Genomic DNA, 26,495 nt, shown 5'->3' on the forward strand with positions numbered 1-26,495 from the left:
TGGAAAAGGCGTTCGGAATTCCTCGCAGTAGTTTTGAGGGGGATGCACGCATCAACGTTGACGTAAAGGCGAATGCAGCACAACCCGCCCCGGCTATTCCGGAGCGTGTCAGGTGCAAAGCGACTTCGTTGCACGCCTCCAGATGGGGGAGGTGTTCGATTCGGATACTGAAGATAACGGCACTCAGTGCCTGACAACGTTCCCAACCGCCTACTGCAGCCGAGGTTCCGTCAGCGTTATTCGCCTCTGTTGTGGCACAGTGTACAGCGTTGATTTTCTCATTTGTGCGTGTTTGTAATCTTGAAGACAATTTGGCGAACTTTACGACGCAGAAGAAAAAAACAAACGAAGCTCAAAGACATTTCAATGATAAATAAAGTGCGGTGGTCATCATGCTGTGGTTCGGATTTTCCGTGCTTTGAGGGTCAAAACGGTAAACTACCGTTTTCCACTACTTCAGAAAACTTCTCAGTGATGTGCGGAGTTGTCAGATAATCTTCAGATGGGCGTATGTTATATATCGAATTATCGATATATCGAATTCTTTCGCGATCCCCTTGGAGTTCGATATATCCGTGTTCGACTGTATAGCTATCTTTTCAGTGTACTCTACAATGTTGGGCTTTAGTCGCACGATTTTATGAAGGTGAAGGGCTGTAAAACACAATAGTCCTGCATGGGTATGCAAGTTGTACGCTTTTACTGGAAAGCTTTTGGTCACATTTCGCTGTAGCTGCAGCACTCAGCGTTGTCAGCTGACTGGCGCGGGCAGTATTTAACTGTTACGCGTTATCAGCTTTTGCCTGCCCAGTGTTCGATGTAGCGTCCCTATAAACATACATGTTTAAAGGGACCCTGAAACACCATGTTAAACTTTTCTCTGAATCTTAAATGCTTTCAGACAGTAGTCAACAAACACACCATATATTTAGAATAGGGGGTCACAAAGTACCTCAGCCAAAAATGACCGCACCATGCCCATCAGGTATCTTGGCAACCTGCTCAAAAGATTTTTCTCTCTTTCCCGAGTCTTGGCGTTTTTTGAGCGCTAGAATTTGTCATTCGACAGGAATGTAGCGGCTATTCTTCCGTTCTGTTACAGCAATAAACGCCTGGATAGCCACTTCAGAAAAAGCCACAAATCAAAGCAGGAATGATTGATTGATTGTAGGATTTAACGCGCCGACGCAACGCAGGCGATGAGGCGCGCCGTAGTGGAGGGCTCCGGATTAATTTTGACCACCTGGGGATCTTTAACGTGCGCCGAAATCTCGTACACACGGGCGTTTTCGCTTTTCGCCTCCATCAGAAAAGCGGCCGCCTCAACCGGGAATCGAACCCGCGACCTCGTGTTCAGCAGCGCAACGCCTTAGCCACTGACCCACCGCGGCGGGTAAAGCAGGAATGAAAGGCGGATAGTTCTGCTGCGACGAACAAATCACGCAGTGCCGCTCCGTGCTGTTGATAAGTATAGTTTTGACAATGCTTCCACACACGAAGGAAAGAGTGAAAGCCTAATCGCAAGTGTTGCAGAGTCCCTTTAAAACCACCATATGGCGTACGTAGAGGACAAAAAAAAATCTCATACGTGTGGCAGTTACCGTATCCCGCCCATGAAGCGCCGGTACGCAAATGGGGAAGTGATGCTTAGCGGGTACAATGAAGGTCCTAAACGCTGAAATCGAGTGATCATGCTTTGGCAGTAGGCGCGAATGTTTCGCGAAGCAAAGTTGTCGACTTGAGAGTTTTTCCGCATTTTGTATTATGCATTCCAGAATTAGTAACGGAGCATTTGTGACGTGACAACTTTGGAGCATCCTTACATTTTTGTTTCCTTATTTTTATTTATCTATTTGAGTAGTAATTTTTGTCAGATTTACTGCGATACATCTAACTTATACCTGGCTCGAAGGCTTATCTGCGATAATCATGCACCTCACCAATCGTAACGCTACATATGATTTAATTTACTGAAAATTGAAGCGGTGTATTTAACTCTTGTGGCAGCCCATAAGTTGTGGCGCTGCGTCGGTCTACGCTGAAAATTTAGCGTCATATCCGCTGCGACGTCAAGACGACTCGTGCAACGAAATGTTTCGAGCGAGGTTTCGCAGATACTTGTGTCTACGAAAGCGGCTTTTGCGATGTATGTGACGCTTTCCGACGCCCCTAAGGCTATGTTCAGACTACCGACGCAAAATCCATATCGCGATCTATGGAAGTTCAAAAACGGCGTGTCACGCAGTTCGGTTGGCTGAGACGTGAAATGACGTCATTTTTTAAGTTATTACGACAGTTGCGGCAACAGTTATAACCCGGCCTAACTGACGACATACGGTTTGGGTCACAGTTGCAATCTATAACTGCAAACATTTCAGCGCACTCAGGTCTCCTTGTTGCGCTCACCTCGGGAAAAGCAGGGAATGCGAACGGCCGCAAACTCGGACAACCTTTGTGCAGTTGCGGCCCGTGAGGTTCGCATGGTCCCAATCACAGTTCTTTCACCAAGTTATCGCCCACGTTTTTGTCCGTGATTTCCACATTTTGCTTACGACGCAATTCTCAGCGCACAATGGCAGTTTTTGGCAGAAACCGAAACTGTCACGTGTTGGAAGTTGTTTAAAGCGTAGTGCGGCGCTAGCGCCATCTGTTTCAGGCGAGCCTAACTGCTCTCTAAGCGTGCGGTGCTACGTGGGAAGCAGTCAGTATATTATCTCTATGTGGGAAGCGGTCGGACATTGCCCACCGCTGGCCCCGCAAAATGCCACACTATCATTCGTAGGATTCGGACTGGGTCGGCCAGGACACCATATTTTCGCGCCAGCAGGTATACTTTGAGCATGGAGGAAAGAATATGACTTTAAGTGATCCCGAGTGTCGCAATGTTTCGTAAATAATGTCATCTCGCACATGCTGTGCAACTGTCGTCGCTTTACCGAGTACTGACAACAAGCCTTTCAAGGACCCCGACTTATCAGCCCACCGAGTCAGACCGATTCGGTGTGCTTGGATGGAGCGAATCCAATCTGTGAACGGCGTCTGCTCACCGGTGTTGGAAACTTCCTCGAAACATCAGGCCCCCACCACTTCCTTTAACCTCCTTACCTGATTATACCCATTATTATTTTGGTACTGACTACAGTGACGGGGCCCGTCGCTTTAAAATCTGCACTACAATGACGGGGCCCCGTCACTTTAAAAGAATCACTACAGTGACGGGGCCCCCTCAATATAACACAATCAAAACCAGCCGATTAGCCGCCGTTTCTCGTAATGGGATCGGTCTTGGTGTTTTACTCAAGTGGCCGAACCGCTCCCGCTCACTGGAGCCAAGGCCGACGTAGCCATCGCCAGTTACGCCCGATCTCCTGTAATTATTACCAGTGATTAATAATTAACAGTGACTCTGGCTAGTCAGTGAGCGGAAGTGGTTTGGCCGGTTAGGTAAAAATCAAGACCGACTGCTCTCGCTGAAATATTGTAAAGCGGGCGTCGGGTGGCAGCTTGGAGAGCCGTTCGGATAGAGCTAGAGTTAGTCCGACCATCTGTAATTATTAATAAGGATTAATAATTGTCAGTGATTCTGGCTAGTCAGTGAGCGGTAGCGGTTTGGCCAATTGGGTAAAAATCAAGAGAGACTGCTCTCAACGCGAGTTGTGTTTCCTCTGGACGGAACTTTAGGGGGCCGTCACTGTGGTCAGTACCTATTATTTTATCAGATTGGCCAGTACCCGTAACCTTCCCCTTTTCTCCTAGACACCAAGGCACCAAACTTCGCCTAAGCGTACCTTGGCGATTCTGTACCCTATGTAAACAGGCATGTTACCACAACCTCCACCAAGACGGGCGCGTTGGTCCTGCGTGAGTGCTGTGCGCAGATTGCTCGCTCTTTGGAGCTCTGTCTCTTGCCACATCGTTGACTGTAATATTGCTTCCATCTTCATCTCACCATGGACCGAAAGGAAAACAATGTCTCACCACGCTACGCGGTCGGGTTTTCCAACGAAGAAAGCCCTGGTAACAGCACCCCCGTCGCGTCTAGAAGAACCAAAGTATTTTTGTTTCTTGGAGGGGCGTCAACGCTTCGTGCCCCACTTCGTAAAGTCACGTCTGTCGCTCTGTCGGAGTGTGAAGCCTGTTAATCGAGCTCACAGGGCGGAAAACGCTGTGTGAGAAGCAAAGAGCATTGCTTGGCAACGCCCGGGGGCGTCGGCCATGCTGCGCACTGCGGCTGCTGTATATAAGGGTTTTCGGAGAGCGCGATAGGTGCACGGGATGAGAACGACAGTAGTGAAAGGATGGCCATCCTCGATTAACCAGACCTGGATAGTCCGCGGGCAGGGGAGCCCCGTAGGAATACATGAGAAAATCGAGCGCCGGCTGATAAGCCGGGTTCCAGCTTACGTGGCATTATCCCCTGGCGTTCGCGATGCGTATCGCCTCTATTATCTTTATGGTCTCACAGTAGTATCAGAGATTATACGGATCAAGTACCTCAACGAATATTCTTGCTCTGCGTCGCTCTCGTCGAGACGAACGACAGTAGTGAAAGGATGGCCATCCTCGATTAACCAGACCTGGATAGTCCGCGGGCAGGGGAGCCCCGTAGGAATACATGAGAAAATCGAGCGCCGGCTGATAAGCCGGATTCCAGCTTACGTGGCATTATCCCCTGGCGTTCGCGATGCGTATCGCCTCTATTATCTTTATGGTCTCACAGTAGTATCAGAGATTATACGGATCAAGTACCTCAACGAATATTCTTGCTCTGCGTCGCTCTCGTCGAGACGAACAACAGCGGAAACTGTGCCAAGCTCGACGTGCGTCCGTTGACTCTGAAGCGATGGCAAAGAAAAATTGTCCGCGTACCTGCTTGCTTCACCGCAAGTATCGTCAACAGACGACAGCCTCCTCTCGCCCCGGCCTCGTAACACCCTCATCTCACGCTGTTTTCCTTCCTTCTCCCTCTTCCCAAAATGGATGAATGGACGTTTGCTCAATTCGATTCAATTTTCCCGCGTTCGCACTGCTCGCGTTCCAGCTGTTGGGGCCTTTCTCTCGGTTTTTCTTGGAACAGTTCGAGGAGACGCCTTTTATTTTAGTATTTACTTTCATTTCGCTTTCCTACGGAACCGTTTTTTGTTTACCGCGTTTTTATTTAAACCCATCCTACGTCTATTCTAAATTAAAAGAGCGCTGCTACTCTCAGTTACGTGCGTATGTTTTGCATCAATTATGCCTGATGTTTCTTTTTTCTGGGGGATGTTGAAATGTATTTATGATTAACGCCACCAATTTCAGCAGTTCGGAACGGTTCTAACGATTTGTACGTACTTGTTCAAACACTCTTTCTACATTTGGCCCGGTGGCTGAATCGAGTGACAGACCGACAGATCAAACATTTCGCTTTTAGGTCGCCCAAGAAAGCATACATCGCCTTCAAAAACAAGATTACTAAAAAACAAAACAAGCGGCGCTCCCACCGATCGGGGGCTGCCACTAGCTCGCATTCACCCAGAAAATAAACCTTAGAGCGAAGGTTAGTTAAACTAAAAGACCGGACCTGGATATCAAATGCCTATTTTATCAAAGAACGTATACATACGCGCGACCACAACGAAAACCCGTATTTACATAAGTAGAAAAATCTTTACACTTAATGGCGCGCCTAGGTTGTTTCTACTCGGCTAAGGCCAGAACGCATTGAAGGTTGGGCTCGGGGTTGGGAACGAAATGATTTTTATTCCATTTCTTATAATGCTCCGAGTTGAAGGGTTCGGTTCCGCGGCTCCAAAGCAAAAAAAAAAAACGCTTTATAACGGTTTGAACCGCTACAATTGGACCCGGAAAGAAATCATTCATGCAATTAAAGAACTCAGACTTTTTTATTCTCATCGAACTCCAAAACATCAAAGGACCACTGCAACGTATAGTGCTGATGCAGTTAGAATGACTAACGCACATTAGGGGATATTAACTGGATATATAACTGGATTGAAGCAGCAATCCGAATGAAAACTGCTAGTCCGGCTTTTTGTTATTTAGAAGTATGTTAATTAATTAATTTATTTTTTTTATTTATTTGTACGTACTACAGCCCCAAGGGGCTATCGCAGAAGTGGGGTATACAAGGCATACATCACTGGTTACAAAGTACCGATACGTCGTACACTGTAACCGTTAAACAAAAACATACGAAAGAAAAAATAACGAACACTCCAAACATACATTATAACGAAGACAAGTAGTGTCAGCATGAATATATTGGTGCGTATTAAGGAGAAGAAACAGCGGATATAAATGATTCGCGCATCGTATCTGAAGAATGCCTTATTAGTACAAGATGATTTCGAAATTTCAAAGGTAGCCCGTTACAAGTGTGCTCGGTGACATCGATACCTTTATTTCGATAAGACCAGTTTTTGCGCTGAAAACGCTTGTTTAGCGCTGAACTGGGCGGCGGGTGTACGCCAAGAGCTACTTGTGCCAAGGGGGTTTTGTTTAGCGCTCGTGTTTCTTTTTTCTAGAGCTGCAACACGTCCGTGTTCCTTCGAAGCCGCGGCTTCTTGTCGAGAATTTCGAGCAACACATTTCTCTTTGAGGAGCGCGTCCAGAATAGGTTAAGGTTCTCCAGGCGTCATACCCCGGTTTACGTTTTTCCTAACAAGCCTAATTAGGTGCAACTATCGTTAACGTTGACATAGTTGTTCTTCTTCCATGGTATTCTTCTGGCATAAGTACAGTCATGGCCGGTGTTATGCGTTAGATTGCGAGATGCACCATAATCAATCTTTTCCCCTAGACCATTGCGAAGCGATATTTGGCAGCCCGTTTTTCACTACCCTTCACCTAGCATGATAGTGCCATGGCAGGGGACATGCATTTTTGAGTCGTGTCCAGTTTATCATTTTAACCCGAGATTTATTCGCCTAGTCATACCAAAGAAGTCCTTTGCAAGACACGCCAGGCAGGCATATCAAACTCCTTGAAAGCACACCCTTAGGGCAATCCCGTGGTTCAGCTTCACCACAGCGCGCTCGAGTGACCTCTCCATGTTTCATTGCGGTGAAGCTGAACTCAGTCCTGACACGCGCGTGCGTTTTCGGTGGGCACGCGGGCCTGATAAGGACATTTCTTTCACCCGCGTGTTTGCCAGATAATTGCTGGACCTGCGTCAGGAGGCAGACGAAAGGATGAGCGAGTGAGGCTGTTCTTTTTTATTTCTTTTTCTCGTTATTGCTTGATCAAAAGTCATGAGTGGCCGCCCGACACGAGGTTGTAGAGGGTGGCTGGCATGGTTCTTGCAGGATCTAGCAGTTCTAGTCAAGAATCGAATCAGGTCGTTTGTATGCGAATTGCACCGGAAATCGCTCTATTTTCGACGAGCGCTCTGTGGTCTGTAAGACGTACTCTCAGCTAGTTTTTGTTTTGGCCACCTCACTTCCCTTCTAGCTTCCCTGACTTTCTTGTTCTGTTTCTTCCTCCCTTCACTTGCCCCTCCCTTTCCGCCACTGTTGCTGAAGCAGTTGCCCATGAGAATAATTACAATAGAGCGCGACATCGACGCAGCCTCATATCTGCGCTCTGGAGAGTTGTTAAAAGCGCTGTTGAGCTTCCTTCGGGAAGGTGGACTTCAGTGGATGAACCCTGAATATCCCCCTTGTTTCGCTTATGTTGGCGACAGCGCCTCCTCCTCCAGTTCTGGCCGTGACAAGCAGCGCTGGTGTGTGAAGCACACCTTAAAGGTGCCGGGCACGCGCTTCGTGCTTTCTATCTCTGCGGCATGAAGAAGCGCCTGCGTTGTGTGTCTCAACAGCCTTCCCACTCCCGTGTTCTCGCAGGGGTCTTGGTATGGATCATCACGGCAGGCATCGTGAGTGGCGCCGTGGTGCTGGGCCTGGTCGTCTGGCTTCTGCTGTTCCGGCTGCGCAGGTGTAAACGGAAGAGCGACTCTGCCGAGCCCCCGCTCCTCGCCCGGGAAACATGGCGGCGCACGTCCATGTGAGTGGCTGCTGCCGACTCGGGCAACTCTCCCGGAGAGCGGCACACCCCGGCGGGAGGGCCGCAACTGGGCCCCACCTGCCCGAGGCTTCACACTCTCGCATTAACCGCCGCCACGCTTACTTGGCCCTATACATATGCGTGAATGAATCGCACCGTCCCGTTCTGTGTACACACTTCGCCGTGAGATTGCACGCACACGAAATGCGTTTGATAATTTTCTGAATCCATGCATGGTTTATTGCGGCGAGTTGTTATTGAGACGTTGCACAAATCTCAATCAACGGGCGTTTTCGCTTTTCTCTTCCATCTGAATAGTAGCCACCGCGGCCGGGATCGAAACCGTCCCCTTGGGCTCACCAGCACGACGCCTTAGCCACTGAGTCAGCGCGGCGAGTAGGAAAAATGTTCCTGGGGCAATATTAAGTTGTCAGCCACCCGTACAGCGCCCCAAGTGACTGATCGAGTAAAGTATCATGTGCAACAATGCTCGCTTCGTCGTCTCCTTGTCCCGTTTCCTGCAGCAATTTTTCCGGGAGTTCCTGGCTTTTATTCATTCGGAACATGGGCTTGCGAACGTTTTATGTATACACACAACATTCGCGCATATAAATACAACGCTCGTATACAAATGAGAGTGCAGGCAGAAGTTCTTAGGCGATCCAAGCTTTCTGATATCGTTAGGCTATTATTCTGCGTGACACCTCAGGTACGCCATAACTGTCTTCATTCATGGTCATGGTCTCTCGGCAACCTTTTTCTGTATGTATGTATGTATGTATGTATGTATGTATGTATGTATGTACGTATGTATGTATGTATGTATGTATGTATGTATGTATGTATGTATGTATGTATGTATGTATGTATGTATGTATGTATGTATGTATGTATGTATGTATGTATGTATACACAGGGTGTTTTAGCTATCATGCACGAAGATTTAAAAAACCGGTCTGGTCTTTGGTGCGCACCAGACCGGTATTGTGGAGGTCGTGGGTTCGGATCCCACCTGGCGGGCATTTTTTCTTCACTTTCTTTCTAAATTCTTTATCTGTTTCAATGACCTACCATATCCTCCCCCTTGTTTCTTGTTTTCCGAGGTATTCTTGACTGCCAACACTTATTTCTGTCTTATATATATATATATATATATATATATATATATATATATATATATATATATATATATATATATATATATGAGAGATTGCCCTGAGGAAAGCAAGTTCTCTGTGCTGAAACGTAGGCCACAATCGTGCTTTTACCTTGTTCGAAGTTTTTCTTCTCTTGTGTTCTCTACCATCCTCAAAGTTCTACTACTCCCTATATATATATATATATATATATATATATATATATATATATATATATATATATATATATATATATATATATATATATATATATATATATATATATATATATATATATAGGTGAATGACGGCCCGATGTATAGGTCCATTTGGTGGGAAACACCAGCACGCAATAGCCTTGGCGAGCACGTATTACGAATTATTTCTGGCAACACATTTCCTGGACACCATGTAGTTGCCCCAGTTGTTTTAATAACCCGGAGCCGCCTGTGCTTGGTACGTAAGTTGTTAGTGACCATGCTTAAAGATACACTAAAGTGCAGAAACAAGTTGACCTATATCGGTAGATTAGACTGCCGTGTTTATAAATATTCCACTCATAGAAGCAGCAGTTGCTTGTTAACACAAAATGGCAAAAGCGAGAGAACAAGCGTCGACCTTTCACACAATTTCCCGCATTAGAATTTCTGACATCATGAATTGCGAATACATGGTGAAACGGGATTGGCGGAACTTGTCGAACTTTTTTTTGGGGGGGGGGGGGGGGACAAATACTGAGGCTGGAACAAACACCAGAACAAACACGTGTAAAACAAATATATGCGGGAACTTTTGCTCGTCGTGTTTTTTTTTTTTTTTAAGACGCAAACCTCAGCTAGCAGACATTATAAATGGATGCCACAGCCGAGGCTTTGTTTCAATTTCGATTTCGTTAAAGTATTTCGCCTTGAATACAAGCGCAATAAAATAAATGGCAGATCCTACCGTATCCATTCAGGACTATTGCATATATATGTAACAGCCAATGTCATAATCAAAGATTATTAGAACAATCTGGTTGAAACGAGACGGCTGACAACTGCATTTAGCACTCACCACCGCCACGCTAGAGGGGAGGGTGTGGCGAGTCCGGACGTGGAATTGCGCGACTATTTTCTACACTTGTTCCAAAGCTTCGCCGAGGTCATCGTGGCCCGTTTATAAAGGGCGGTGCTTGATGACCAATTTCGCCTGTGTGGCACCATACCAAGCATGCATCAAAAAACAATTTATTTCTATTGCCTGCCAATACTATGGCGAAAGTGCAGGTCAGTGAGAACAGACACTCACAAAGATGGCGACGATCGAGTAAAATGGAAGATAGGACCCCGGATTGGTCAGGGAATTTTGTGACGACCTCTTAAATGTCATCAGAAAATTAATGGAAAACGGGGGATAGAAATGCGGCTTTATTTTTTTCTCACCAGACAAGGCATCGTTGGTCGTCGAACAAACGCCGAAAAAAGTATGAAGCGTATGACGTCTTTGTTAAAACAAAAAGTTATACATCCTCGTCTCCCTTTATGCATACACCGCCGTAGACACTGGTGGTTTAGCGGCACATGCGGCAGCAGGATAACTTCCTCTGAGTCACAAAACATCGATGGGTGCATGTACCCGTACATGTGCCCGTGCACATGTACCCGTACAGACCTGCCTCAAATGTAGCATGTTGGGGCTGCTTTTAGAATATGGTCTACATTTCTGCATGGGGCCATGAAGACAAAATATAACCTTGTTGAGTTTGAATGAACTAGCCTTTGGTAAATCACTCAGCTCCATTCCAGCCAGAGAATACGTTTTTTAAGCTAAAAAATTGGCGCCATTTTACTCTGTGAAGAAGGATGACCTGCGAAGCTAGATGCAGTCCACGGAGTGCACGAAAGAAAGCATGTTTGTTTGTAATTTGCGATTGAACATGCTTTCTAGCCAATTAGCTGAATGAAACTTGGAAGAACCCAAGCTTCAGTTTCACGAACAAAAATGAGATTGTGTATTTTATTCCCGCGCCGTATATGCATCTTACTGTCTGCATAACACTCCAGCTGAATCCGCTCGACCACTGAGAGGACACAGGACAAGTCGTCGCATTGGGCCGTTTGGCGTGATCAGTAAGGGCATGAAACCTATAATTTCGCGTGCACCCCCCCCCCCCCCCCCCCCCCCGTTACAACCCGTTCACGCAGGCAACCGGTGTTATGCGCGCGGGCTTAGAAGTGAAAGAAACCGCCGAAAATGGCGCTCTGAAAACCTCTTACGCTGGAGAAGTAATATTGCTCTACGTCGGCGTTCCAAGCGGGAAAGTTACCGTTCATCCAGGAGGGATTCGCAGCTACTCGACGAGCTGGAACTAGAGGACGCAATGGCGATGGCAGCGGCTGTCTATTGCTTCCGCGTCTATCCACGCTTCTATTCGGTCTGAGGCCTTTTCAATTCCCGCTCTTCCTCCAAGCGAACGACATGTGTGCGTACCATAGCGAGTTAGAGCTGGAAGGTCTCGAGCTTTATTCTAACTGTCCGTTTCCCACCCCCGTCGTAGGCATCTTACTCTCTGTATAGAACACCAACCCAGCCCGAAACTGCTAGATTACGGAGGACAGCTGACAGGACGTATTGAGCCATGAGACGTTTAAATCTCCAACCAGCGCAACGGGCATTATGGGTAGTGGCATGGAGCCTAGCTGTGCGTGCACGTCCCACTTCTCCCCCCCCCCCCCCCCCCCCCCCACCGGCAATCTGTGCACGCACAAACCGGCAACAGGTGATGGACGCATACTTAGGCGTCGCTCGGAAAGCCTTTCAAGTTGAACAAGAATTATGGGCTCACGCCGGCGTTCCAACCGGGCAAGTGGCTCTTCATTTCACACCAACTCGGTGAGGCGGAATTTGAAGCGGCCACGGTGACGGCAGCTTTCGGTCATTTTTACGCCCATCCGCACTTTTGTGTATTCTCCGCAATTACCTGATAACTGCGCTACCGCCGTTGTCATTCGATTGCGCAACTTGTGAAAGATGTATCGATGGTGGCAAGGGGAATAGCAGGTTTGATAGAGCGGTCGGCAGTGGCGAGGAGGATCCCGGGAGCGGCGCCGAGTAAATCGACTTCGCCGGAATGAAAACACTGAAGGGGGAGGGGGCTAAGGCATATACTGCGTCACAGTAGAAAGAAATATTGAAAAACTTTCGAATTCGCGCTACATTGGCGTAATATGGGCAGGAGTGACGCAGTAGTGGCCGCCATTAAGACGTAGGCATGAGTGGGTTAACTGGACGTTAGCGTTCAAGTGATACGACCAAACGGAACTAGAGGCTTCACTACAATCGTCCAGTCATGTTTCTTGGCTGTGGCTGAGGTCGCTAGCTGCCAGTCGAACGAACCAAATTCTGTGACCTCAAATTCTGTGAGAGTGACTGGAGAGTAACCACTGATTGCCTGATATGTTTCCTTTAATATCGCGATTATTTCTCTGAAGCTTGCCATAAAATTGGTTTCACTGTTATCGAGGCAAGCAGCCTTTTTAATGAACGAAACTTTTATTCTGTCGCCGTGGCCCTTTTTACAAAAAAAAAATTGGAAAGATTGATAACTTACTAGTTATTCAAATAATTTAGCGTCGTGAAATTAATACTAGTGATGCAAAAGTATGAAAAGGTATAATGGCCCAAGGCGCTTTTAATAAATACCTGCACAAGACCCCGCTACCCCGCAAAGCAAAAATTCATTGCCGGGAAGAAATTTGTTCAGGGACAATATAAAGAGTTTGATATCAAAGTATGAGGAACCAAGGCGATTTTATTAAATATTTTCACGGTATTCCACGTACACATATAAAACGCTGCAAAGTGAACGCCTTGGAAGTTGGCTTTACTGCTGTACTGAAATGTCTTGCAGGAAGACATTTGTCTGAGAGAAATATAAGGAGTCATATCAAAGTGTGAAGAACCTAGCGTCTTTTTTTTTAATGCATTTAAAGACTCGTGCATTGCTTTGCTGCGGCATACACCGAGCCACATTTAAGATTGACCCCACTGCTTTCACAAATTAGTTGCTGGGAAGACTTTTTTTATGTGCAGGAAAAGAGGTGTATGAAAATATGACGGGTCTCGTGATAAATACCTCCATTAAACCAATGTTTTCCTCTGTAGTCTGCACACCGATCCGCTTTAAAGTCGGCATCACTACAATTACACAACTGCATAGCCGAGAAAACGTTGTTCGGGGGGAAATATAAGTGGTATTGTGCGAAAATGTGAACGTCCTAGGGAGTTACAGCAAGAGAATTTTCGTATGCGGCGAAAGCATGAAACATCAAGAGTTACAGGCGCAGAGACGAGTTTCTTCGTGTTGAGTCGACATAAAAATGCTTCCGCATTCGAAGTACTTATTGAGAAGCAGAGTGGTTTGCAGGAATATACTATCGAGTAGTCTACTCTGGTAAAAGGTGGGGGGCTAATAAAAGGGGCAAAAGTACTCCAGGCTTGGGCAGGGGTGGGGGGGTGAAAGAGAGGAATAAAAAAATGAAGAAAGAGAGATGTCTACATCTGAGTTTTGGCGCAGCGCGTATAAATGCGCCGCGGTCAACAGCCGAATGTTCACTCAAACTTCACACGATTACCGACAATGTCACTTCCTCTTAATTTTGTGGAGCGCTGAGTAGTTATCTAAATTTTAATTCTTGGTGTAATGTTGGATCGGGCACAGTATATCTATACTTGTAAAGATAAGTTGCTGTGACTGACCGATTGATCGATTGATTGATTGATTGATTGATTGATTGATTGATTGATTGATTGATTGATTGATTGATTGATTGATTGATTGATTGATTGATTGATTGATCGATCGATCGATCGATCGATCGATTGATTGATTGATTGATTGATTGATTGATTGATTGATTGATTGATTGATTGATTGATTGATTGATTGATTGATTGATTGATTGATTGATTGATTGATTGATTGATTGATTGATTGATCGATCAATCGATCCATCCATCCATCCATCCATCCATCCATCCATCCATCCATCCATCCATCCTCGCTCTTCTTTACTCTCCGGGCCCAGAGACTTGAAATGTGGAGAGTACGTACTATCGTGATAAATTGAAATACGAACGACGGAGCGCGGGGCTTTCAGTACATACCGCGTATCCTGGCGACGGGCCGCGTACGCGCAGTGCGAACAAATTACGAGTTCGTGACCAACCTTGAAATGGGAAGATCATCGTATTTCCATCGCGCTCAGCATGAAATAAAAAAATAAAGGAATATAGCTGCGTGCGCCGCTTTCACTCATCGCAGCAACAAAGTTAGATAACGCTTGCGTGAGCGGTCCCCGAACGCGATGGGAAGACAACCCAAAACGCTCACACGCAGAACGACGGTGTTTCCATATCAACGTTGGACGCAAACTCTCGTAGCTTGTTCGCGCTGCGCATACGCTGCCCGTCGCCAGGATGCGCGGCATGTACTGAAAGCCCCGCGCTCCGTTGTTCGTATTTCAATTTATCACGATAGTACATTTCTGCCCTTGAGTAGACGCTCCCTTAGCAGAATGCTTCGAAATCTCAACCTTAAGGGCATATAAGAGGATTAAACGTTTATTTTTCATCTCCTTTAGTATTTCAGTAAAGTAATTGTATTGTTTTTTGTGTAGGAGGATAATGCCTAACATATTTTTTGACGAAGTTCCGCTCGTAATGAGGTCAAATAAATAACATCTGGTTCAAAGGTATTCTGACAAATCGCACAATACCTGTAACGCCCAGGACGCTATCGCATTGGTTTTTTGCACTTAAAGATTACTCACGGAAATGTCCAATAAGAAATTTCAAGATTTTTATGTATTTAACTTTTAGCAAGGTCAAAATAATGACAACTGGCTAAAAGGTGTTTTAACAGCCCTTACAGTATCCCCTTTGTCCATAAGCTTATCGCATTAGTATTTGTATATTGATACCCTACGCAAATGTCTAAAAGTGCATTTCAAGATATATGAAGTTTTCACCCATAACTAAGTTCGATAAATAACACCCTGCCTAAACATGTTTTCAGCTATTCTTCCATTTTCACTAGGGTACTTGTGACTCATTACTTGCGTAAAATGATTGCTACCAATTTTTACTAATCAGAGGAGCACTAAAAGCTGAAAAGTTATTTTTGTTCTAACGGAAAGATCCTCGTTTTAGCAGCTCTTTCAAATGTTATTCGGTGACAGGGATCTATTTGCTTAGTAGTTATTAATTACAGCGAGCATTTCTCTTCCACGTTACCAGCGTAAAACAGCGTGTCACAAACAGACAAAGCGAAGCACCGCTCACACGGTGGTCAACCGTGACCTGCTGCCACCTAGAGAGAGTCGTACAAAGTAGGGACATAAAATAAGGGCCCATTCCACTGTGTGAATCTGGATGCCAGCCAAGGTGTAGCCCACCACACAGGGTTATACGAGGGTTCACGCATTTATTGTTACCATTTTGGTAATATTACTAACGACAGCTTTGTGATTACTGTTATGTACATTGATTGGTTGGGTTGCTACCTTTTTTGGCTGAAGTTAAATCTATAAGCGAGCGCTGTTGCACGAGTAACTGAGTGACTTGGGTTGCTGTGACACTTTAAAGAGTCCATGCAGACAAAATAAAAGTTTGTTGTATTCGAAAGATTTCGTGTTTTAAGTGCCCCCAGCGCTTGTCCGGCATCAAACGATGCCGTATTCACTGAGAAATTAATAAATTTAGGTTAAAATTTTGATTCTCTCGCCAAATCGTGTGTTTTCGTGACGTATGCCATGAAGTCATAAGAGCGTGTATTCAAACCAAGTCCCCGTGCGTCATTAGGCTCTGCACCCTTGCGTACAGTCACTCCTCCGAAATGGCGCTACCATACGTAGGCGCGGACCGTTGTCCGCCGTGGCTTTGTTTTTGACCATACTTGCCCCCGGCCTGTTTTTGTTACAGTAAAAAGTAATCGCCTCGTAAAACATGGAATATGCTTGGCAAAAAGGGTCACGTAAGACAGCGTCGCTTCCGCCAATCGGCCAGTGTCGTGTAAGACAACTCCAAAGCGGCGTGCTGCTGTGCAGCGAAAACAAGCATAGTGCTTCTAGTGCCAACAGCACTGCGCACTGATACTTCTGTTTAGGTATACTTTCGTAACTTTCATTGTCTTCCCCACCATTCTTAGTCCTATGAAATGAATATGCATTACACTTAAGCGAAAATAGCTCGTTCTGCAAGCTTATAAGCCCTGCCTGTCTTGCGTTTGCTTTGGCCGGCCTCAGCTAATCTCACAGTTGCCCATAATGCGTCATAGGTTCTGTTGCGGGAAATGAGATACAGTCAAACCCGACTATAACGGACCCGGATAGAGCGAATTATGCTATATATTGAACAAAAATTAATCAGTTACGGAAATACACGTGAAACACATTCCTTATAACGAACTTCACATCTGATATATCGAACTCGGCGTGTCTAGAATGGCCGCCAGAATGCATGGTCTCGGAGCGGCGATTGAGATTATTGGCCGCGACCACTGAGCAAAGGCCGCGACTGACATTGCGCCTCGTATGGAGTGACATGACGCCCGACGCTTTCCGTAACTGTTTCCGACGCGCTGAACTCACGACGGAACCCGCCCAGTCAGTGAGTCCGGACCAAGACGGCAGCTCGCCAACCTTCCCGATGCTGTGCCGAAAGGAGTGTCCTTCCAAGATTTCCTGAGTGTCGACGACGACGTTGCCGTCACTGTCAGCACCTCGGACGCGGTCATCATCAGCAGCACCGTCGTAATGCTGATGAAAAGCACCGGGGAGGCAGAGGATGTCGCGAGTGAAAGCCGTCCGACGCTTAATGAAGTGCTATCGGCACTGCAGTCGATGTCCTCCGCCAATATTTCTGCGATATTGAAGGACACGGACTCGAACTGGTGCACACAATCTCTCGTGTAAAGAATGATGTGGTAGTTGACGCTGCCAAAACGAAAGGGAAAACAAAAATCACCGCTTTTTTTTTTTTGGAAGTAGGCAGTTATGGCGTTAAGATGGAAAGTAGCTTTATTATTTGCAATGAATCGATTGCTGGGTGTATGGTAATGACATACTTTATTTTTTTTGTTTCTGTATGCGGAGATGGCAAGGGGATTCCCGCGTATTGCGAACTCGTAACAATAATCTCGTTATAGACGGATTCGGCTATCGAACTATTGAATATATCCTGGCGCATATTGCAGTTCGCTATAACCGGGTTTGACTGTAGTGGTTAGCACGGCCATTCTCTTTTTTCTTAATTATATATCTTATTTGAGTGAAGCTTGCGTCAAAAGCGGTGTCAGTGTTATTCTAACGAGACAATCTTTGGAATTGTGTTTTGTCTGCATGGCCCCTTTTAACTCAATTTCGTCTAGCACAAACTTAGTGAACCATTTCCTGCCTGAGACACAGAGATAGTGTCATCACGGCAAACGCATGAAAAGTGCGAGGCGATGAACATTTTTGTATTACACTTAGGTGTGCCTGGAGATGTATATCCAGTGAACATCACAATTCGTCTTTCAGTTGTACTGCACAGATGCCTCCACAGTCGGTGTCATTGTCCTTTTGCGAGTCAGGGGTGTGGGTTTTCTTTTTTTTTTAGGAATGTAGGTCTGTACATGACCTGTGTGCAGTGGTTGGTTGATGGGAATCACTATAGTACTGCAGTCCAAGCTCTTCAGGCGGGAAACGGATGAACTACTTCTTGTTTGGTTCGGGAGACGTCGACGTTGGGGCCCCTGACGACTATCACCGCCTGAAATACATGCTCTGCATCCTCCAGGACCGTGACCTGGACTATTCGAGCGGGAAGAAGCAATAGTACGCCGCATGCGGATGAATGTCGGCACGTGACTCTTCCTCTTCAAATTAAAACGGACTGCGTCGCCACTGTGCCCACACTGCGAGAGATGTGTGCGAAAACCTGCAGCACCTGCCAGGCGAATGTGTTCGATTCAGTGCGCAAAGAAATTCCCTCGTAGTGTCTTTGAAACTGCCACTTTCCGTAGACATTCAACTGAAGAACGTGTCGTGTCCCAAGCGGGCTTCATGCGTGACGAAAATCCCGTACCTGCGAAACACAGATCTCGACCAGACACTGCAGATGAGGGAACGCATCAGTGCGCATCAAATTCTTCAACATCATCATCATGTTCATGATCATTCTCGTCATATTCATCTGCCGTAACAAGTTACGAATCTTAGTTCCGCTAACATCACCAAACTTCATCTCTCTCTTTCTCTCTCTCTCCGGACTGTGTTATACCTTTTGTTAGATTCTTTGGTTGCTTTCACACATTATCCCTACGACCAACCACATTGCGTTCACTGCTCCCTTCGTCTCTCTTTATCCTTCCATCCTAGCTATATGCAACTCAGTTAGCAAGAAACATGCGGGAATTACATACGTGCTTTGAACGCGAAGGCATCATGGCTTCCCCTGGCTATACTTATGCAAGATTACCGCATTGTGTTTGGATTTTTTTTTCGCTTCCCTTTCCTCGCCTCCTGGCTCTCCTCGCGGCATTCGTCACCTACTGCACTTCGGCCCTGGTGGCGCATATGCGTAGTAGACCGAGTTTAGCCGCTGCCGAAACTAGCGGTTTATCCTACGAATGAGAACATTCCGTCACGCGACACGGCACAAATTACTTCGACAGGCCGACTGGCGACACTTCACGCCACTACTTCCCCAGAATCGGCGTTCTCCGTGGCTGGTGCGCCTAAAGCCCCTCCATCCTGTCTTAGGCATGGGCGTGGACCTGCGCGGTGCGCGAGAGCGCTATGAAGGGACTTTGGGTGCACCTGTTCCTCGCTTGCCGTCACGCGCCCCTTCTCCCTTGGCTGCGCCGTCACATGCCCGATGACGCCCGCGCTAGGCGCGCCTCTAGTCAACCAGATTTGCGGAGCCACCGCGACGTCGGGGTGTATAGCGTGCTCATCTCACGCCCCGGAAACCGGGGTTCGGTTCCCATCTACACCGAAATGCACCCAATTTTCTTTTTAGAGCCACGAATTTACTTTGTAGCAGCAACCTTTATGATGAGTTGTGCTCGATCCGAGATTTCAAGTTTAGCGTTTTTTTTTATTATTATTATTCTGTGCAACATCGGCGATTTTTGGCACCATCCCATCCGTTATCGACGGTCAACAACGACGCCGCACTCTAAAGCGAAAGCTTTCTTAGTGGGACTGACCACGGAGTAAGATTAAGAGGAACGCCGACTGTGGCTCAGAAAAAAATCATTTGCGCGGGCCGATAATGTCCCCTCGCCACCGGCCGCCCAGCTATAGTGCCTGTATATTCTAGGCACTATAGCCCAGCTTTCACTTTGCTCTCTTCCTCTGTCGCAACCCTCTCATCGTTGTGCCTCTGTACGTTGCTCTCCCTTTTCTCGCTCTCCCCAGCGGCTTGTTTCCTTCCGCCGCGACATCCGCCGCGGCAAGTGCTGTGGAGCCAGCCGTGATACGGAAGTTTCTCGAAGCGTCCCCCAGCGTACCCAGCCGTGGTTGTTTCGGAAATACTCTCCACTAGTATGAACTTATGAAAGGAGCAGCTGTTTATGCAGTTCAAATAGTTAAGGTGATTTCAAACATATTGTTGCCTTCTGAAGCACCTAGCGCCAATCATCATTGTTCAAGCAGCACTCCGCGTTTTACGTGCGTTCTACAGCAAGGAGAAAGCTGCTTTCGACTATTTGGATGTAGTTCTCAGGAGAGCAGTGCACTATACAGTAGTCTGGTGTGCACTACGCATAATGGAATGCACACTGTCGTATGCAGTTCCAGAACGAGAAGAAAAGAGGCTCGGCGCTACACCTCCGCGCGACACGGGCAGAGATAATGAATCAATTCTGCATGTTAGCTGACTGGTCAGCATTCATACCGAGCTTGAGCCAGTAAGTATAGTTTACAAATGGCGAAAAGTAGCGGGCACTTTTAAAATCACTGGTTGTCAGAACTAGTTGGCTTCTGTCGGCTTTTGTGATGAATGTAGAACTCAACCGAATTTGTATTCACCTGTTCCCGGGACGTACTCCCATTCGTGTCACGCAGTGAGCAAACGGTAGCGTTGCTCCACTGGCCAGATGTCTGTATGTGGTTTCTACATTTTGTTTACCCGCCCTGCAAAGCAACCCTTGCGGTATCTTTACCGTACGACAACTTCATTTCGTGAGGTAGTGGTCACCCAGGAGGTGCTGTCGAACATGCTCATCAACCCGTGCGAAGGAAGCGCGCAACGGACGCGAAGCTGCGCAATACAGGCCCAAAACAAGCGTCGCTGAAGCAGACGACAAAGCTGGCGGAATGGGTCCCGCCGTCGCGCCCGCCTGGCTGAGCAGGATCCTGCAAATCTATGGCTCCGGCGCGCGGGGAACGCCGATTAACAGCGCCGTTCGCCGCGCCATCTACACTGTGCTGCGTGAGTGAGGGACATTAATGGCCCGTCGGAGAGAGCGAAGTCGGCGCTCCTCTTTATCTCACTCCGTGGGACCGACTGTGTTCTGTTAAAAAAACTAATGCATTTTCCCATAGACCGTGTGGTCGACCGAAAAGCTATGATAAGATCTTCGGACACACGACGCGTGCGTGAAACCGGGCTTCCATTGTGTCAAAACGGTTACTTGAAAATCGCGAAAGTGGAACGTTCTAGATAAGACAGTACACGCATCGGTCACGAAGCAGGAGTGCAATAGTACGTATACCTTTATCTCATAAAAAAACGTATCGGCATGCATTTAGGTCGTTCGTAGATGCGTTTACTTGGTACGCGAACAATCGTCGCATGGGTTCTTTCTTCATTGGCGATTTCGGTCTTTGAAGGTTTCAGCGAAGGATGGGCGCACTTTTAGCTTTCGCGTTTCTCTCAACTTTCTTTAGGGAGGGATGGTAAATTGTGTTTCGGCTCATGAGGCATACAATGAATGCTTTCGCATTTATGAGCCAACAGCGAGCTTCGCCTCCTCGGCGCTTCCGCCAGTAACACCCATTTTTTGCAACTTTCTGCCCTGCACGCTGTACACACTGTTTGTACGGTTTATGTATGTACGCTGGCAGTTGGAACAAGTAATAGTACTCGCGTCCACCGTCACAAGTCTTCTGATTACACTACATATTTCACCCAGGTAAAACATGTCTCGAAATCAAAATTTAAAGGGGCACTGAAGTAAGCAGTAAACATTGTCTTACCCCGGACTGAAACCTTTACCAGAATGAACTCTAGTCTACATAAGCCATGTTCTGAGTTTTTCCCGGCGATGAACCCGCATATTTAACGAAGAAGGTGCGTTCGAATGGGCCGCTTTCCTCGCACCACCCTGCTCTCCGATTGGATGACGGTGGCTCAGACGACTCATGGGTAAGTCTTTAGGGCTAGATTTATCAGATTGCTAGCATTGTTAACCCGTAAAACCCGTGCATGAACAAACACAAGGTTGATATTAAGTGTGAGGTTTGTGATAATTATTTTCAACTCCGAGGTCGCATGAAAACGCACCTCAGACCGCAAACGGTGCATGGCGTTTTCTCTTATGCCCATTGCTGAGGAACTATGGCACTGGACTTTTTCTAAACAGCCATATCATGATTTGAAGGAGTTAACTGAGCAATGCATCCATAAGTAATGTTCGAAAACGTCGCTTTGTTGTCCCTTTAAGCAGGAAACTACAACACGAGGTAGGTAAGCTCCCTGTCGGGTAATGCTTACAGAGCTGAAGTTAACGCTTTTTTGTAAACGTATGTTCAACTAAAGCGTCCAAATTTATTATTTTACGTAAGCATGGTCTTACGTTAAGTTTGATATCGGAAAAAGGCTAAAAAAGCTCGATCACTCAGCAAAATGAAAAGTTGTACGAGCTGGAGTGGATTTGTTACTAAAATGGCGCAGAATTGTCAAAAACAGAGCGCACGTACCCTCCTGTGTTTTCTATCCTCTGTTGTCGTGTGTTCTGCGCATTTTCTTTCAAGAAGCTCGACTGGTGCCATTTTGGCATCCCACTTAGTGATGGCACAAATCGTAGTGCGAACAGAAGTGTTGGGTGCCGATACCTGTTTTCACGCTTTTAGTATTATAGAGAAACCGCTGCGACCGCTAGAGGTGTATTCTTATGCAGGGCACTGCAATCTATTGGTGCGAAACAACTGATTGGTGAAACGACTGAAACCTTGTATTGTCCCTTAAAAATAGTCGTGCTAATCAATGCAACGGTGCACGCACCATTATAGAACTAACGGTACCAGTCGAAACACGTTCGCGTAATTGGTGTCACTGAGACGTGACGCGGGTGGCACGCCCAACGAAGCTTAAACTCAACGCAGCTATGTCTATGTCCTTGTCCTTACAGTTATGTTTTGCTTCAGTCACGTGGGGAAGCTGAAATTTTATTGCTTGCGGTAGCTGCAGGCACTCTGATTTCCGACACACATTTTCCTCGTTCGTGAACAGATGGCGCAAGGACGTGGAAGGGTGTTTACGTTATCTCTGTGTGTGCACGTGTGTGCGTGCATGACGTGCAAGTTACGCTCTATTTTCGCCACGATTAGCGAGGCTGCCATCCTCTGCAGTGACTTGATTTAGCTCGCTCGCTCCGAATGCTGACAGCTGCAGCCATACATTGTTTACGATTGATGGAAGTTGGCCTGCACTTTGTCGTAGTTGGAGCTATCCAATTGTTTTTTCGTCTCTTGTTTCTTTCGTACCAGGCATAGCGACAGAATGTATTCAAAATAACAGTTTTAGAAAAATCCGGCCCTTTCAAGCACCTTGGCAGTATGGATATGCAATGCTATAAGCCCTACGCTTGGCTTCAGCGAAAAGACATCAGATCCCATCATTCTGTTTAATGACAACGGTGTTTTTTCTCTCTTCTTCAAGGAATTGTGAAAACAACTTCCATCCGTGTCTGACTTTGAAGAAATTAGTATTTAACACCCCTCTCAACTCAGTTCCAACAAGCTTTTCAATTTTCCGCTATGCAGAGTCACCAGTGACGTCAATGGTAGGGTGTCCTTGGGGTGTCAAAAAAAAAAAGGCACAATGCGGATGTTAACTCCGTGGTAGCATTCAAACGATTCAATTGAATAGAACGAGGGACGCCAACACAATTGCGCCCCCATGTTTATGGGTGGTGAGTTTGTTGGTGGCCGTCATTCGCGTAACCTAGTCTCCGGGACTTCACAGCGGCAGGGCGAGAAAGTGACTGATGAGTCTTCCCTCTTTCACCCGTGTTCCATGTTCTCTAATTGTTTGAGGTTAGATTAAGATTACCAGGGTTGCTATTGTAGCGTGGCACCCTTCCTATTTATGGAGATCTGATAGACAATGGCTCCTTGCGCTGGTGAGGTGGGCTCAAATTTGGATTAAGATCGCCATGCCGCTCCTGATGTGGGACAGTGGTGTTTCATGGCGCTCCTCACACAAGCTGGGAGTAGAAGGGGACGATCCCGTTCATTGTGCGAATTGGAGACGCATGTACGGACACCACCCGCTACATGTGTGAACACCACTATTTCGCAAGTAGCCCAGTTATGCTTCCAGTAGCGCATAATTAAATCGATGATTTGACGTGGAAAAACCATAGCCACCAGGGGTTACGTAACAGGCGCGCAACTGGAGACTTTGCCCCTACCACAAAGAGAAGCTTCCGCGTTAACAGGTTGCGAAACCAGCGGCTCGCGTGACCAAGCAGAACGCTTTAGCAACTGCTCCACCAATAATGTAGCTGTACCAGTTAAACTTAGTCTGTGTTGGGGCTTCAAAGCGTACACACGCGACAAAAATTCGGACAGCTTGAATTGGAGCGCAGCTCTAGAGTCCGTGGAGACGGTTGTAAGTGTATGCCGACGGCCTTGGTGCAGGCTGCCTCAGTCCTTGGGCGGAGTTCTTCCTGCCAAGGGCCTGGGCTCGGGGCCTTCGCTGCTTACGCCCGAGTCGTTCGACGTGACGCCTGCGCAGCTGACCGTGGTCGAGCCCGTGCAACCCGTGGCGCGGCCGGGCTTCGTGCGGTGGAACTCCTTCTGCTCCCCCTCGGCCGAGGGCCTCGTCGGAAACCTGGGGCCCAAGGGCAGCAACGCCGGGTGAGCCTCGCCGAAGGGCTGCTGCGCCGTCGGACGATCGGAGCACGGGTGGCTCTGCGTTGCAAGAGATGGGCAGGAGAACGAGCCCGCCCGCAGGTCGAGGAGGAGAATCCCCTCGTGGGGCGCTACTCCTCGTGGCGGAAAATTTCCTACTCTCCGCAATGCAATGCACAAATACCCTAGAGGGGGGTGCTCATCTTTCCTTTCAGCACGCGTGATGACATTTTGAAAGGACAGCGCACTCTACAAAAACAATGAATTGAACCTTCGCGGGCCTCTGGGTTACCCCACTTTAGGGCAATCCTATGGTTTATCTGCACCGCAATTATACACTCGAGTAACCAATCCGTGCCGCCAACAAGGAAAATCTGGCGTATGAAAGCAACGTTCATAAAATTTCACTCAAAAGTGCGATCGTCACTGTGGCACTCCGCAATGCAGAATTCCATGCTTGCATTGCGTGATTCCAAAGCGCGTAGCGATCTTTTCACTGAAATCACATACTTGTCGTCGTAATTCGCCGAATTTTCATTGTTGACTGCATGTGTCGTTCAATAGTGTGCATTGCGGTGAAACTGAACCACGGAATTGCCGCAGAGTGCAGCTTTAATATGGCATACGCGAAATTAACTTACGAAGAACGTGGATTTCGAAATGAATACACCACAACCGACCGAGTATTTAAACAGTACGCTGGACGAAAAAATCCTACAAAATTGTCATCGCTAGCACATTAACATCGCGCAGCTAGCTATTAAAAGTGACAGGGGAAACCAGTCCACCTTTAATTTTTCATTTCAGTAGGAAAGAAGAACTGCTTTGTCCCCCTCAGGCCTGGTAGGAATGGTACATGACCTCGGGAATTTGTTTGAAGCTTCAAGCTAACTCAAGCCAGCAAAACGTTTTTTACCGTTGCCAGCAATAACTTAATGGTCAACTGACAAGCTCTCTTAAACACTCCCCTTGGTCTACTTTGAGTTAAGGCAGTCTTGAACAGGGTATAGGTCACTGGCCACCAGCCGAAGGAATTAAGCGAATCGCGAGCTCCAGCATGCGATTTAACCAAAAAATTGATACCTCTCAAAGCATAATGCAATGATCGCATCATATGTTGAAGTGAAACCTCACACTAGGAGATGAGTCGCTCAGTTTACTCTGTGGTTCGTAGTGATTGGTCTTTCGAGATTGCTTTGTGTCAAAGTAGGCCGACGGCAGTTGAGTTAGCTACTATTTTGCTTCAATTTCCTCCGAATTGCTCCCGAAGTACGGCAGAAAGAAGAGCTGTCCCCTTGTCTAGACGTGGGCAGGCTTTCTTCATTGTTTGCATGTCAAGCCGATTGCACGTTCCCTTTTGTGAGGCAAAGGAGCCCCACGCCATCACTCATCTTATCTAAACGTGCAGGTGCTTCACGCAGCCTGGTTTCGAACGTGGGACGGCTAACTCTTGCAAAAATTCGCTGAGGAGCTCTGGACACCTGCTTTTTTACAGGGTCTGGCCCGAGTTCGTGTGGCCTGAGCATGCACAGTGGGCGCACTTTTGCACTAGTCATTTTTCCTTGCTCGTTTTCTTCAATTTTTTTCAATGATATTGATCCCTGCATCGCTAACTTCTTTACCGTTGACGTGAACTCCCAAACCATCCCCCATATCCATACAAGATTTTATGGCTTAGGCCAGTGGAGTGGGCCATACCAATGCCCCAACACCAGTGGTAACACCTATTGGTTCGTGCACGCGGCCTTAGCGAAACTTTGTTGCAGGTACGTGGAGAAAGATAGCCTGCAACGTCTGACGCATATATGTGTCGTGCGGTACTCTCCATCTTTGATTTGTTTTGACATGGGTCAAAATTCATGGTTTCCGCGGCATTTAGTGTACGAAGGTGCCCAGACCGTATCTGGGGTAGCAAAGTAGGTAGGGGTGATAGTGGAGAAGGACATGCGCATCATTCAACAGTTTCACACACACACAAAAAAAAACAGGCAATCTCTATGTTTTCGATTCCTCTTGGAATAATCTGCAATCACGCGAGCATTATTTCTAAGAACTGAAGATAAGTCTCTCTTATATCTTACAACCCAATGCGTGGATTCAACGCCCTCTCTTTTTCCCTTTTTCCCCCGTCCCCACCATCTTCTCAGGTCGCAACGTCATTGTAAAAGGATTACCAGGCGCACGCCTATAAAAAGTGAATGAGGAACTTGTAAGAAATACGCGGTTGTCATTCACAGTCGACCATCTACAA

At 46.9% G+C, this 26,495-nt stretch overlaps 1 protein-coding gene across 2 annotated transcripts in view; it reads left to right on the forward strand.

Annotated features, from left to right (window-relative positions):
- LOC144153554 (synaptotagmin-15-like) overlaps positions 1-26,495 on the forward strand; it is a 168,658-nt gene that overhangs the window by 95,107 nt on the left and 47,056 nt on the right. For both annotated transcript variants that reach the window (XM_077685179.1, XM_077685183.1), the window contains exons 2-3: positions 7,842-8,001; positions 24,032-24,250. In XM_077685179.1, coding sequence (XP_077541305.1) covers positions 7,842-8,001; positions 24,032-24,250 — 379 coding nt within the window. The remainder of the gene's footprint in view (positions 1-7,841; positions 8,002-24,031; positions 24,251-26,495) is intronic.

Source organism: Haemaphysalis longicornis, unplaced genomic scaffold, assembly GCF_048455015.1.
Source record: "Haemaphysalis longicornis isolate Haplotype H1 unplaced genomic scaffold, Haemaphysalis longicornis Haplotype H1 scaffold_1, whole genome shotgun sequence".
NCBI classification, from domain to species: domain Eukaryota; kingdom Metazoa; phylum Arthropoda; class Arachnida; order Ixodida; family Ixodidae; genus Haemaphysalis; species Haemaphysalis longicornis.